The sequence below is a fragment of the Ceratosolen solmsi genome, unplaced genomic scaffold (assembly GCF_000503995.2).
Source record: "Ceratosolen solmsi marchali unplaced genomic scaffold, CerSol_1.0 scaffold61, whole genome shotgun sequence".
NCBI lineage: Eukaryota > Metazoa > Arthropoda > Insecta > Hymenoptera > Agaonidae > Ceratosolen > Ceratosolen solmsi.
In genome coordinates, this window is record NW_011948435.1 from 45,664 (window position 1) to 61,611 (window position 15,948).

General features: G+C 34.3%; 1 protein-coding gene across 1 annotated transcript in view; it reads right to left on the reverse strand.

Annotated features, from left to right (window-relative positions):
* Positions 1-6,955, reverse strand: part of LOC105364879 (uncharacterized) — a 20,422-nt gene extending 13,467 nt beyond the window's left edge. The window contains exons 1-5 of the mRNA XM_011502909.1: positions 6,623-6,955; positions 4,866-5,037; positions 4,011-4,181; positions 1,583-1,718; positions 128-253 (exon numbers count right to left, since the gene is read on the reverse strand). Coding sequence (XP_011501211.1) covers positions 128-253; positions 1,583-1,718; positions 4,011-4,181; positions 4,866-5,037; positions 6,623-6,706 — 689 coding nt within the window. The 5' untranslated portion in view covers positions 6,707-6,955. The remainder of the gene's footprint in view (positions 1-127; positions 254-1,582; positions 1,719-4,010; positions 4,182-4,865; positions 5,038-6,622) is intronic.
* Between the last annotated feature and the right edge of the window lie 8,993 nt (positions 6,956-15,948).

The window sequence follows — 15,948 nt, forward strand, 5'->3', positions numbered from 1 at the left end:
AAAAAAAAACAAAAATATCTCTCAGTATATAAGGAAGGCACGAAGGTACGAAAGCACGAAACTCTTTCGTACGCATCGATATCGGCGTATTCTCGACATAACTTTAAGTCAGTCGGTAAAGCCTTACCCCGAATTAGAGGCGAAACTCTCCTCGGTCCTCGTGGATCTCGTGTTGGATGAACTGTTGAGGCTACCGTTGTCAATGTAGAGTATGGGGACGACATCGAGAATTCGTGCCGCCAAGCCCACAGCACTAAAAGACCGTACGTATGCAATTTAGTGTTAGCGCGTATCATTTCAAGCACATCTGCATATTGAAAGTTACAGGGTTCGCGAATTAAAATTAAAAGAAAAAAGAGCACGAGAAAGTCGTGGATAATGAGAGCCGCGTAGAGCGATTGTAACAGTTTTGCATTTATACGGATAAACATCACTTGCGCACAATAAATATTTATTAGCTTTGAAAAAGGAAATACTCGGCTAAGTATTTCATTGCAATGAAATTGTATTGATATGTGTATTAACAAGAGTTGCAATTTAAACATATAACCGGATTAATTAGGCCTTTATTTGTAAGAGGCACGATTCAAAAGTAACTGTAATTCACTTTCATGGATATAAGGCCATTAATAGGAGTTATAATTTTTCTCATTCGTGAATTAAAGGTGAATACTTAAGAAAGCGAATAATTAACGAAATGAGAAATATCTGCGATTTAAGAGAAAGATATTAAAATAAATGAAATATCAATGACGATACAAGGAAGTTGTGAGGAGATAAATTAAGCTACAGAAGCGACATTTACAGTTTAATCTTGAAATGTAGGAGCAAAAGTGTTACTTTCACTCCGTACCGCTCTTAAAACGAAATGTCGAATATATACAAATATTGAAAAATATGCATACAACTTGTCAACACATCGCAACACAATGTGAACATTTATTGTTCATATTATCATCTATTTAAATCCATCTCGTCAAAAAGCTAATTTACGTATTAGTAAACTTATTATTATTTCAGTTTTACTTATAAAAGATTGCAAAATACACGATTACAGCATTCGTTAAAATAATAAAAACATCGCCTACGTTTGGAAACGACAATTACTTACAAAGAACAGATGCGAATAAGCTTATATCAACAAATAAATAATAATGCTGTTAATTAATACAATTGTTAATTATTCTTAAAAGCATTCGTTAGTTCGATGAATTTAAACTGACAATTCAAGCACTACATTACCAAAAATCTCAGTATTCGTAAAATTAATTTGGATAATTCGATCCATTGATAAAAAACGCACGGTCGATTTTTCGAACAAAAGTTCTTTGAATATAAAATTATATTGCTTCGTTGTTCTTTTAGAGACTGCTTATCAGCATGCTTTATCAATAAACAATTAAATAACTACCTATCATCGCTTGAATAAATTACGTGTTTTTAGAATCTACGAAATTCTTGTAACGAATACTGTTTGCACGTTTAAATTTATATATCGTTATTCTTAATGATTAAATAAAAAAAATTCTTATTACTCTCAAAATATAATATGTTATTTTTATAATTAAAAAATAAATCATACTTTAGTTGAACTTCCATTAATGTTGATGGTATTGATAAAGTTTCATCGTCGTGTACGGGATTTAATTCATTGTTAACGATGGAGTCATTTATTGGATTCGCTATTTCGGTAAACGATGTTATTTCAGTGTCTTCGGCTAATGTATTATAAAATCATTTTAATTTAGCTATAAAAAATAATTTAGTCTTTATCGACTAGTCGTTTTATAAAATTTATGCATTTTAAATGAAGGTAATCGACAAAGGGGATTTAATGTTTTGCATATACTGAACGTCACTTTTTAATATTTTACAGCTAATTTAATGACTTTGAGTGTGGCTCAAATAAATTTTACAAACCATATAAATTGTATAACTGATTAAACTTGTAACTAATGAATTATACGTAATTATTATAATAATTAAATATTTAACGAAAAAATATACTTTATTTTAACATCTAAGTTTTCTTGGAAATGATGTATTGATTTTATTAACAATTTACCTTACAATTTTTATGAATTTCTTAAAGAACATATTTTTAACATTAATTCTATAAACTTTATTAATTATGATGATGTAATTAAAAATCTTTTCATTGAAATTGGATGAAAGCTAAGGTATAAATTGAGGTTCAGTTAAAAAATTTCTTTTACATCGCACAAAGGAAATTATAAAATTTAAGGAAAAATTACTTACTGCACAATTCTTTAAGGCATTAATATATGTCTGCGTAATATCCAAATTTACGTTCATAATGCATAAATTTTACGAAATATTATATTGACTTGATATGTAAATATCTACAGCAATTATGTATTTAAACTGCAAAACTTACATGATTTGGTATTTCTACTTCCTATGGCTGTCGACAAATCTATTTTTCGCAATAAAGCAGCCATAAATGCCTTCGCTTTGTAAATTATTTTCTGCATCAATCTTATTTAATTACAATAATTTATCAGCAATTAAATTGTAAAATGAAATAATGTACTCAAAGGAGAATAAAAAAAAAAGCACCGCGAACATTAAAACTCACGGATACCTAACTAATAGGTCACCAATATTTAATATACACACATACATGCAACAATATACAATATATTGTTGTAAATATATTGTTAACTAAATGCAATGACTCTTTACTTGATCTTTAAGAATTGCAATAAACGGCAAATAATAGCATCAATAATTTAAAGGATACAATAAAAGAGCAAAATCAATAAAGAAAAATTAACAAAGTCCAATGAAATGCAAAAAATAATCAACTTATTGAGTTTGGCATTAATTAAAATAGATTTCAGTACTCAAATGCAAAATTGTACCAGACTATGTTATCATTAATCTTCCTTTTAATATGGATCGGCATAATATAGCAGCACTACAATGTATCATTAACCGGAAAGTAGAAATTCGAAATCTCGTAAAAGGCATCGATTGTGGGTTAAAAGATTAAAAGACATTTGCAAATGATGAGCCAATCGATGCGATACATATCTAATAACTCGAAATTCCGTACGCTACAACCATCAAAAGGCTAGCGGCATTTAGAAAATAAATTATTGCATTATTGTAGAAATTAATAGCCGAGCATTCGGGAGAAATTATATGTAAAGTATATCGGGAAAAAAGTTAAGATCGCGTAGCTCGTCGAATTCAAAATTAGGTTAGAGCTCATAGTATTTTTAGTATTTTTCTCATTCATATTTATGGATTAAACACGTTGGAATTTGATTTTAATCATGGGTATGATTTTTATTTTCTTTTTTCTTTTTTAGCTCTCTTCGTCGTTTCTGTATTTTCGAACAAGGTGAATATTTTCAGTTTATTGCCTACAATTGCTTTGTTTCAAATGCTTTTTCTCCGGAATGATCGTCACGCATAAGTAATTTTTTTTTTTTTTTTATTATGTCAATACTATTGTCATGGCAAATTATTCATTGGAAGACTAAAGTAATCTATTTATAGAATATATATTCTTTTGAACTAGATATCACGAAACACAAATGTCTGATGTTTTACACATCGATATATATATATATATATATATATATATATATATATTGTTACTAAATAGTAAATAATAAATAAATACAATCTAAAATTTGTCAGTTTCATTTTTACTTTATTACCTATTATTCGATTATTTACTTCATTATTGAATCATTACTATTATTGTTTGAAATTACTTCTACCATTAAATTATATTACGATCTCGAACTGAAGATGTGTTTATTTTTTTAATTACTAATGTAAGTCTTAAATGCTATATGCGAACTATATAATAACTCAATCATTATGAAACTAAAATACCAACATTTATATATTTATACAACTATTTGCGGTAATAAAAAAAATCAATCTATCTCTTAATTCAATAAATATGATTCAATTTATTTTAATAATTATACAATTGACAATGTTTGTAATAGTTAAACCAATGAAAGTACCTGTAACGTAGGATGGCGTTGAACCGACAGTCGAAAAGGAAGATGTCCCGGGATCAAAAGGATTCGAGATAAAATTCTCTTCATTAACGCTATACGTTAGATTGGATTTATTTTCTTGAATCTCAGGATGAGATTCGCTCGTTTCATTATTTTGGTTGATTAATTCTGTCTCTATATAAGCAAAATAATTAACTTAAAAATCATCAATGATATGGAATGTAGAAAGTTGCTGATACTCTTGTGTCAACCATTCAAATGACTCGGAAAATAATTATTTCGCAACGTATTTAAATAGCGCATAATAAACGAAGTTTATTACTTTACGTATAAGAATAGATTATTCAAAAAAATTTTTTTTCAATTTTCCCATTTATTCGGAAACCACCCAATCGCCGACATTTTCCCAATAAAAGTACATGATATATTCATCCGAAAATATTTATCTAAAAAATTGAATTACTTTTATGCATTACTTTAATCGAAATCGTTAAAATTATTAATTTTCATAAATTTATTTGTATTGGGATTGGGGTGGGGATAGGAGTGTGGCGAGAGCGATGGTATAATTTGCAAACTAAACTCAATTGACAAGCTGAGTGAGAATCATTTATCAATCACAGTTAAAATGAGAAGCGAATCGCTCCGCCCCTGGTCTCTTCAAACTTTATATTTTCAAGCTCAAGCATGGCATGGTCTAAGCCAAATTATTAATAACAACGCGCATATTGGCTACAACCTTTCGAAAACCGAATTGACACGGAGCGAAAAATTTTCGCCCTCCCCCCCTCCCCTTATCGCCAGCTCGTGCGAAAGCTATACGAAAAGGATGAAAGGCAATAATAGGACATTCATTACCGTGGGCTTGCTGGGGTAGTTCGTTGGTAATACTGACGGGTTCATTTAGATTATTACTCCCCGACATCAAGTTGTTCATCGTCAATGTCTCCATCTCCTTCGCCCCGCTTGCGCGTCTCCATTTCATCATCGACTTAAAGCGGACACCACCCGACATCAGTCGCGATCTAATCTGTTTACACATTTAGTGCTAGTTGCGTGTTAGAGATTAGAGGGGAGGGGAACACAGAGGGTGTGAACGAGATTGCGATGGGTGAGAGACAGTTCTGTGACTACTTTGCTACCGTTATTGATCTGCGACTATTGTCGGCTACATTGTGCGGCAATTGGTTCACGGCGTGGCAAAGAAGTTCGGAATAAGGTGCGACCGTTTGCTCGCCCGCTCCTTACTATGAACATTGTGTGCTTTTATCGCTCTTTGAAAATTGGTTAGGAAATATTTCCGACTAAACTCACTTTTCGTTCGTGTGAGTTTTCACGTTTAATGCCACTTCATTTAAGAGAATACACAGAGTCCGAACGTATTGCATTGGATTTTTAATGATAATGGTGACGATGAAGAATAATAAGAATGACTATGGCGATAACAATGGGCATATGAAGGAGAATAAATGGGGGCACGATATGAAACTTCTAAAAAATGTACATAGGTAAATAAGATTATAAAAATGTGTTATATATATATATATATATATATATATATATTTCTTATTTAATGTTATAATTTTGCGCAAATTAATCCGTTCGTTGGAACTACCAATAATAAAGCCAGCGAACAATTGTTTTGCATCAATTACTGGCAAAAGAGCTTCGAAGCCCTTCTTCATCTTACGATTTGAGAACCGATGAGCAATGATGACGTCACGTTTAAGAAATGGCATTTCTTTAATTGCACGGCCTCTTATCTTGATACTTTAATATTATATGATCGTTTAAAATGACCTGCTGCATTGGTACAATATAACTACAAAAATGCTTTTAATGATCAATATATTTTTAATTTAAATGAAATAGCAAAATTTGAGCCGAACGAATGAACAATCAGAGAAAAATGTGAGTGATAATATTGTTTTTCAATAATATATCTTCATCGCAAGTACGAACTCTTCAAATTGAATTTCATTTACAAATGAAAGTTTTACAAATCACCAGCGAAACGAGCATTAACATTACCGAAGGGATGGGATGGGGCACGTTCCAGACAGAAATTTATGTAAGAAAATGAATTTTAACACTTTTATAAATATGCAATAAAAGCGAATTTCTCCAAACTTTATTACAACATGAGACTGCATAAATTTGTAATTGTATTTTATGTTAACGCGTGAAAAGTAAAATAAGATCCAATAAGCGACTTTCAAAATACTTATTTTAATTATACCAAGGAGGAGGTATCCTCGTATACTATCAAAAGTTGAAAAAGTTACACAATCAATCTTAAATTTATTATAGCGTACGCAAGACCCCACTAAAATCGATACTTCGAGCTTTTCGTTAATCAGTTCGAACACCATTAACGTTATTTAAATTACACGCAAGGGTACTAGATTCTTAAATACACGATCATTGCACAATAATATTCCATCTTCCAACACCACCCCCCCTCTCTCTCTCTCTCTCTCTCTCTCTCTTTCTCTTTTGCCATTAATTGATTATTGATTAACCGGGAGAACGAGAATGACAAGATTTAATGAAAAAACGCTTGACAAAGGGTGAAAGCGAGATGTAGAGGTTAGAATTCGAGCCCGTCGGTTTACCCTATTGCGAAAGTTGAAGAAGGTGCTCATCCTGGAGGTTCTGGGGGAGCTCCCCTCGGGGGACAAAGTCGCTTCCTCGCTCATAGCGCCGGATTCGTCCGGGGCGAGTACTCGCGCATCCTTGGGCTCACACGGAGACTCGCCGATATTTCGATAGTCGACCGGCGTAACGATGCTCTACGGATGGCTGCCAGTTTCTCTGACGACGCGCTTTTGTTATATCGAGGATACTTTTTATCTAGGCTCTTTTGTTTCTATATATTTTATTATTTTTTTATCATTTACTTTCGTCATTCGTCCACGCGCTCGTTCATTAATCCTTTCGGTCCTCCTTCCTTCCTCCCTTCCTTCCTCCCTTCCTTCCTCCCATCCTTCCAACTTTCCTACCTCACATCCTTCGTCTTTTTCGTCCCTCGCTGACCCCGCTCTTACTTTCTAGTTTCAAATGTATACTCGTTGGGGAATACTTATTTTTTCACCCAAATCTTTGTTTACATTGCAAAAGGTGCGACTCGTATGCTAATGAGATAACCAACATTTTGAGCGCCTACTTTTCCGAAACCGGAACCAATTTTTAAATATATTCGATTTAGATTTGATAAAGGTCACAGAAGCTTGAAATCTATCCCAATGAAATTCTCAATCCCCAAATAAACAGTATTTTTCATTAAATATATATACATAATTTGCTTGCATAGTTGCACATTTCTATAAATTCTCATTTCCAGTACTATTTCAACCTTTCTGTTATCAACATTTCCATTGCACTTTTTATTCTCTCCTGAATTTCAACACGCAATGATACTGTATCTTAAATTTCTGCGAAACTTTTAGATAATTTGTTACTACCTAATTCTTTACCTATACTCTACAAGTATCTGTAAGTTTTTATGTTTAATAATAAAATTTTATTACACTGAATTTTGCACCTTAACATGAAATTCTATACAATTGGAGTTGTGACATAAAATTATAGATGTTATTATGAGTGCTGTGCTAAAACCAAGTTACTTTATTACTCATATTAAATATTTTTATAATACCAATTAATAGTTCATTTCAGAACACTTACAATGGCCTTAAATTTCGTCATTGTCAGCAAAACTGAGAAAAACATTATAATTATTACTTCGTTAAAAAATTTTTAAAATCATTGTTTTTATTAAATAAAAGTAACGGGCTATTTTATAATACAATATATATATATATATATATATATATATATATATATATATATATATATATATATAATATGGTTCATCTTAATTTCGAAAAATTGCATATGCCAACATTATTGTTCAGAATTTTACCCGAACAATAGGTCCATAATAATACTGTTTAATATATAATATATAATCTATAATCTATTATATATATATATGTTTTTTATTTAGAAAACCTATTGTTGAGTTTTTAATTTTAAACGGTCAGATTTAAAATGTCATAAAATTCCAAGCACATTTAAACTGCTACTTTGACGTGTGAAGTAATTTTTGGCCTTTACCAATCCACCCGATGGCAGCCATATGTTTACAAACGCGGATGAATACCTGGAAATTTCTTCGGAAAGTTGACAATCGTTTGAATTTAATATTTACGTCTATCCCTTATGAGAAACCATAAGGAGAACAAAAAACAAAACAAAAAAAAAAATAATGACCGCCTTAACAGGGAACGTATTGATTGCCATCTCAAAAGTAATAAGCTAATGAAAATTGTATCAAAACTATAATAAATAAAATTTTTTAAATAAATATAAATTAGAGAGATATATGTGTACGAGGGCAACACTCGTTTATAAATCTGTGCAACACAAAGTGAATGACCATTTTCCAAGAAATACACATCTATCGATCATGCCAATGTGCGAGAAATGCCATAAAAAGTATTATTGCAAAGCAGGTAAATCTACGAACGCAGGTAAAAATGAATAGCTTTTAAGAATGATGTACGAAACAATGTTGGAAAGATTGAAAAGAAGCAGCGAATGCAAGACACCTACCATCATCATCATGAATTATCGAAGCGAATCAAACGCAGAAGAAAATAGATCCTTCACTAAGACGATCTTCTTTTATTAAACGTTTGAACATTGAAATCGACCTTGCCCCAGCTTACCATAAGTTGCCCTCGTTTAAGCTAGTGCACGCGCATAATAATGTTTTTATAATCCATACTCGTATTTTGTTATAACCGAACTTCATAGTACGCATGCTTCGATACATGACTCGCGCCGATTATATTACGGGGATCAAGTTAGCGCTAAGTACTCCTAGATAAGATCTAAATTAATCATTCGATCAAATAATCAAATGAGCCGGGGCATTAATAAATGAATTTTTAACGCGTGCGACACTTGGACGTTGCGACTTTCGGCTCATTGATTAATTTACGTGGATAAGCTGCACAAATTATAAATCGCATCGTTCCTAGTAGCTATTTTGCTGGAATAAGCGATAAAAATTAACGGTTGGAGAATGTAAAAAACGTGGAGCATAGACATATATATATATATATATATATGTAATTATTTGCAGCTGTTATCTGTTATCGCTTGCACGATGAAGCCTTGCTTGCTTCGTCATTTTAATTTGTGTAAGAATCGAAATATACGAGCGCCGCTACGCTCTTTGTTCTAAGTAAAAAATTTAAATAACCGCCGCCGCCGCCGCCGCCGCCGCCGCCAGCGGAAACATATGCCAATACGTTATTGTTATAATAAAAAATTGATATTCTATGCATATGGGACAAGAATATGTAAAACGACATTTCCACTAGTAGAATTCGATCGGAAAGTTTCGATGAATTTAAGTTTTAAACCGACCGGCAATACGGACACGTTTATCGTATTATTTTCTCGATTCGTTTGAGCATTCGATTGCCACTTTATTTAAGCACATTTGGAATTATATAAAAAAAATCACAAAAATAACTTGAAAATAATAAATTCTATTTCTATTTTACGAGTGGACAATTGAACGATATATTTTAATTGGCTAAACGCCATATATAAAGCGCAAATGCTTCAACAAGCGTATAACGGTAGTATTAGTTGAAAACAATTATTTCCGATTTCAATTAGCCCAAGTTTTAACGGAACATAAGTATGTGACTATAGAATCTCATTTTTATTTCGTAATCGCGATATCGCGATATCGCCAATTGTCTCACTCGGTACTTTAAAATGTCATCAGTTCGCAAAAATACGGGAATAGGGAGTAAATATTTAATTATAAAACTCAAAACATCATTAATATGTAAAATAATATATTGCCACTTTGTTGGGCCTTATTCTCTCTTAACCTCGTCAAAGCCTCGATAAAACATCCTCGAATAATTATTTATGACACTAGCCCTTACGCAACGTCAGACGCTAACATTTAACGCTAACAATGCACTTTTCCTACTTTTACATCTCACACACACGCGCGCCCTTGTCATTGTACGTTATTTTTAAACGATTCAGTGAACCACGAGCGAGCATCAATCACCGACCCTCGGCTTAAAAAATACAATCAACGTGTACACCTTCCGACACTCCCACCTACTTCCATTTATGTATGTAGTAACCTAAAAATGGAAAATCTCCTCCGCCGCCGTTGCCTTCACGGAACAATCATTAAACGTTCTCGGCTCATTCGTACGAAAAAAAAAAAAAAAAAAAAAACGCAAAGAAAAGGGAAAAAACGAGAAAAAAAAACAAACAACAATACTAAATAAAATACAATAAGAAGAAAAAAAGCAGATAAATAAGGGTATGAGAGCGAGCGAGTAGGGCCGACGAGGCTGTGTCGCGCAACGAGTCTGACTCCTGCACGCACGGGTCAACCAGTCCGGCGCGAATTATCAAGAAAATCAATCGACATGATTCCGTGGCACGAATCGCCGGCCTTGTGCCTTGGTGCGGAAGTCAGTCGGTCGCCTTAATACGACGAGCGATCGGCGGTGCCCTCGAGGCTCGACCCTGTGACGAGGAGGGGCAGCCTGACTGCGAGCAGGGGTTGGCCCCGAGTGATGCGCGAGTAGTCGGCTCGAAGAGCTGGTGTACACGAGGCTCGGGGCTCATCGTCGGCCGCTCCTCCTCGGCAAAATCAATAAAACGAGCGCCGCAGGGACGACGGTGCCGAGTGCTTCTAGGCACTGCTGCCCCTCTCCCTCGGCGGTCAAACGTCATTGGCGTGTCAAGACATTGGCGTCTGCTGGGACTCACCGGATATGCGTAAGGCTGGCAGGGCACGTAGAATTCTCGGCTCATAATAGCGAGGCTCTATGGGGTTTGGGGGCCGAGATCGCCCCAGCCGACGGGGCCGCTGATCTCGCTGTTACTACGTTGGCTGTAGCTGTAGCTGTAGCTGTAGCTGTTGCTGTTGCTGTTGCTATTGCTGTTGCTGTTGCTGTTGCTGTTGCTGTTGCTGTTGCTGTTGCTACTCCCGGGTATATGTCAGAGACCCAGTGGCGCCATCTCCCAGACGACATTGCCGCGCGCTCTTTGCTCGTTCCTTGGTCACGAGGTAGGACGGGCTCCTGGAATTCGAGCCGACGGCAATGACGGCAAAGACGACGACGACGACGTTGGCAATGGTCGTGGCAGTGGTGTTGACGACGAAGACGTCGACGAGGTCGATGAGGATGACGACGGCGATGATGACGATGACGACGACGACGGCGACGACGATGACAGCGACGATGACGACGACGACGACGAGGATGACGACGACGACGACGACGACGACGACGACGACGACGAGGATGACGACTACGATGACGAGGAGGATGACGACGACGATGAGGACGACGAGGAGTCGAGGCTCGCTAGGCATTACCCTTAAGAGCTGCCTCACGTCTAACAGGACGATGACGACAACGACGACGACAATGACAACGTTTGCGACGGTGACGGGGGCGGCAACGGCCTCGGGCCCATCCTCGGAGCCGCTTCCTCGCGCACTTTTCCACCTCCGAGGCCTGCCTCCAGGACCCGCTCCCACCTCGCTCTCGTTATCACGTCAGAGCGGGCAGCACGCTCAGCGGACACCAGCCCTACTCGGGAGGATGTCAGGCCATCGCCCGGCCAAGGGCCACACCACCACGATGCACGTAGTACACAAGCCAATAATATCTATGTACGCGCACGCGTGTATGCATATATATATCACTGAGGCGCTCGCGCGCGCCAACGCATTATGAGGCCGTGAGGAGGGAGGGGACACCTCCTCTGGCACCGATCTCCAACACTTGCACGTCCTTCTCCACTCGCGCGCTTCTCAACCGCGAAACTTACGAACCGCCGTTGAGTGTGGAACTGTCGGACTTTCGAGCCTTCGAGGCTCGCTGTCTCGACGTCGCGGCGGCTCCGTTATCGTCTCTACTGCGCACCCCCCCCCCTCCTCATACCCACCGCCCCAAACGCCAGCACCGCCACGGCCGTCACCACCACCACCACTTCCACCGTCACCATCATCACCGCTACCTCATCGTCTCACTCGCACTCGCATGCTACGCCAATATACCGTCGACCCCTTTTGAAGACGCGGCGGCGGTACTGGCGTTAAGCAGTTCGTGGGGGTGGACAGTTTGTGGCAGCGCCATCGTGCGGTGATCCGGGCGAACCTGATACGACCGGTATGCTGGTGCTGCAGATTCGCGTAGATAAGGAGGGACAGCTGGTAGCGACGAGGATTTGCATTGTTTGAGATTCGCGGGACGACGACGACGACGACGACGACGCCGACGACGACGACGACGACGACAACGACAACGACGGCATACGAAAGCTGTGGGACGCTTTCCAAAAGCAATTTATTATTGCGACTGGCCCGTGTCCTTTGCAGAGCGACGACTGACTGATGGTAATTACGGCAGATATGATAATTGTAAAAATATCGTTTATAAATTTATATGAAGGCAGACGCTACGTGGATGAAGGTTGATTGCCAAGTCGTTTGCAGTTTCGCGATCGCCACGCAACTTTATCTAACGTTATGAAAATTAAAGCGAACGATAAAACGAGGATGAGTTATATACGCTTTTAATGGCCCTGCTTAATGCCTCCGTTATTTCTTACTGACTCGAGCGTACCTAGAAACTCGGTTCAATTTGCTGGATATGTTATTAGTGTTAAAGCCTCATGATGCACGCAATATTTTATAAAAATTGGAAAAAGAGCTAGAGTTTTTCATAAAGAGGCGGCATATAATGAGCAGCTACGATCTAGCCTGTGAAATTTAAGCGAAAAAAGCTAGTCGGCTTGAAGTAAAATTTGCGGAGCGTTACAAAACATGAATTATCCTACTTATCTGCGATTAAGATAGAAATTTCCAGCAGTTTGTTGATTGTCCATAGATCATCGACCCCCTTTATATTGCTTCCGATTATTAAATTAATAATAATAACAACAAGAACAACAACAACAACAATAACAACAACGATAAATAGAAAAAAAGAAAGAAAGAAAGAAAGAAAGAAAGAAAGAAAATGAGAAAATGATCTATATCTCATACTTGTATGAGTTCATAGATTGATAGATCGATTGATAGACGATAGATAAATAGATAGATAAATATCTTATTAAATATAACTACTTTTTTTCGTTCAATCTTTGTTGTTTTAATAATGCTTTATTAAAAATAGATATGCATTTCATTTATTGCTTCAGCATATTTCATCCCTATTATAATCAACAAAAATTATTATTTATTACATTAATTAGGTCGTAAATTTTAATGAATAATTGTGAAATGACATTTGCGTAAATGAAAGTTAAATCAATAAAAATACAATCGATTACAAAATTTATCTTTTGTTTAATATCGATTAACCTTCGCTAACATTATTATTAAATTTATTATGCATAAATGGATGACATTATACATGTCATTAATTAACTAAATTTGAGTGTATCGTCAGTAATTATCAATATATATGAAATAAATATCATTCCGTCTTGTGGTGAGTATAAAATTCATATAGAAATCAATTATTAATAAAACATTTGATAATTAAACATTAGAACAAATTTGCCATTAAAATATTTAATAAAATTATATTTATCAATTGTAAATCAGCCTTAGATTGCTAAATGATAAATAAATAATATGCTATTAAATTTATCACATCCCTCATTAAAAATGAAGCATTTACTTTAAAAGTATGATGACTCAATAATCACAAATAATTACTACAAATTCCTGATAAATCTAAATCAATATTATAATGTGAAAATACGATGAATCGTGTTAGGAAAATTCGTTACAATAAACATTAACTTCATCTACAAGATGAAAAGTATAGATATAACATTTTTCAAAATTTCCTTTCACTTTTTAAAGTAAAATTTTGTTTTTTAATCCAAATTTAATTTAAGGCTAATATAAAAATTACATTATACCTGTCATATAATAGAATATAAAATCCTTTATAATGTCCCTCGTATTCGATGTTATAAATTAATGATTTTATTTTTTTTATTAACGCACAAATAATATAATATACTTTTTTTTATTATATTTTCATTATATTTAGCATTTATTCAACTATACAATGTGCGCGCGCGCGCGCGTGCCCGTGCTTGCTCGCGTGCGTATAAATACTAATTTTATTGAGTATATCATGTAAATATACTTTTATCAAGTGCAAATAGTTGAAATGATAATACAAAAACATGTAAAGAAGTTTAACGGTAAAACTCTCAAATAAAATGATGTTTATAAACATAATTTAGGAACAATGTATTTTTGATGTTGAAAGCTATTTTGCAAATATTTTAAAAATACATGTAATTGAAAAATTAAATTAAATTTATAAAAATAATTAGGATGTTGAAACACAATGAAATTTTATCTTTTTACGATAATTGTTCAATGGTATAAACAATCATGAAAACATTTCATTTATTTGTTAATTATATAGCGGTAGTTTAGTAATAAGTGTAACTTTCATATCTAACTTAGTCATGAGAATATACCGATACCATAATAAACTAACATTGTACAATGAACATGATTCATCTACATTGTAAAAGTCAACCACCTAATCGAAAGTCATTATCGTCATTGACGTCATTCATTATACTGTGATTAATACACCCTTATTTGAGGCGTATATATAAAATGATACATCATTGTTCATAAATGTGGCTAATGAAGACTTCATTTTCAGATATTCTCGAGCTTCTCCTATTGTATGCTAATATAATTTACAGGTATTCTTAATTTGTAATTATATAAACTTATATTGCTAATATAATCGAAAGAATTTCAACACCAAAAACGTAATGTAAAGTTATAAAATAAAGATGTTATTTTATTGTTCTATTCGAAAATTAAAAGGCAAAGAATTCTTATAATTATTTTATTAGATAAAAAATTTTATATTAGATATAAATTATATTTAGAAGTCTTTTAACAAATTCTGCAAGGAATTTTATTAGAAACTAAATTCAGCTATTATAAGTTACAAACAATAGCTATAATAATTTTCAAATATAATTCATCATATCTTCTAAAGTATTTTCCTAATTATTCTCTTAAATATTGCTTTATATTAATTTGTATTATAAAAGCCTCGGTCATAATTTCTAGTTCGAATTTGCAATAACGTGCACGAGCGAAAAAGAAAGTCCATTATAACGAATGTGTTTATGTCATAAAATCATAAAGTAATACAATCGAATCTTTTCATCGGTAAACTGCAAACCATTTGTATCCGGAAAAAGCCGGAAAAAATGCCATAACTACATTGCTATAATTACAGTCCATCCTATCAGAATTTTGTCATCGGCTTTACTGCAATTGTAATTGTTACGTTATCAAAAAAATACGATACAGAGACTCATAAAATTGTAATGCATCGCAGACTACTTGTGTTTTATAGAGAGCGCGAACTTTCTAACCGATAAACTAAATTCATTTCCATGAATGTATCTTAGAATCGAATAGCCACTCAAATCTTTTTGCAATGGTTATAATATATAATCAACCATTTACTAACTTACATTTATTATGCTTGCTTTTTTCTGCAAAGTATTTCTACAAGAATGTAGAATAATATTACCATTATTATAAAAATTAATAATAATAAAAAAAAAAAAAAAAAAAAAAAAAAAAATGACAATCACAAAACATTTCGTTATAATCATTCAATAAATTATGTAGATATGCAGAAGGAATTAAGAATTGCTATTCCGTATAGGAAATGCAAATGCATGTAATCATTATTAGTAATATTTATTTCTAATTTGCTTTTACATTATATATTATGTATATATATATCGAATCGGGATAAATCCGTGTAAAATTTTCAATGGGCAAATCTATAGGGAAACTTTA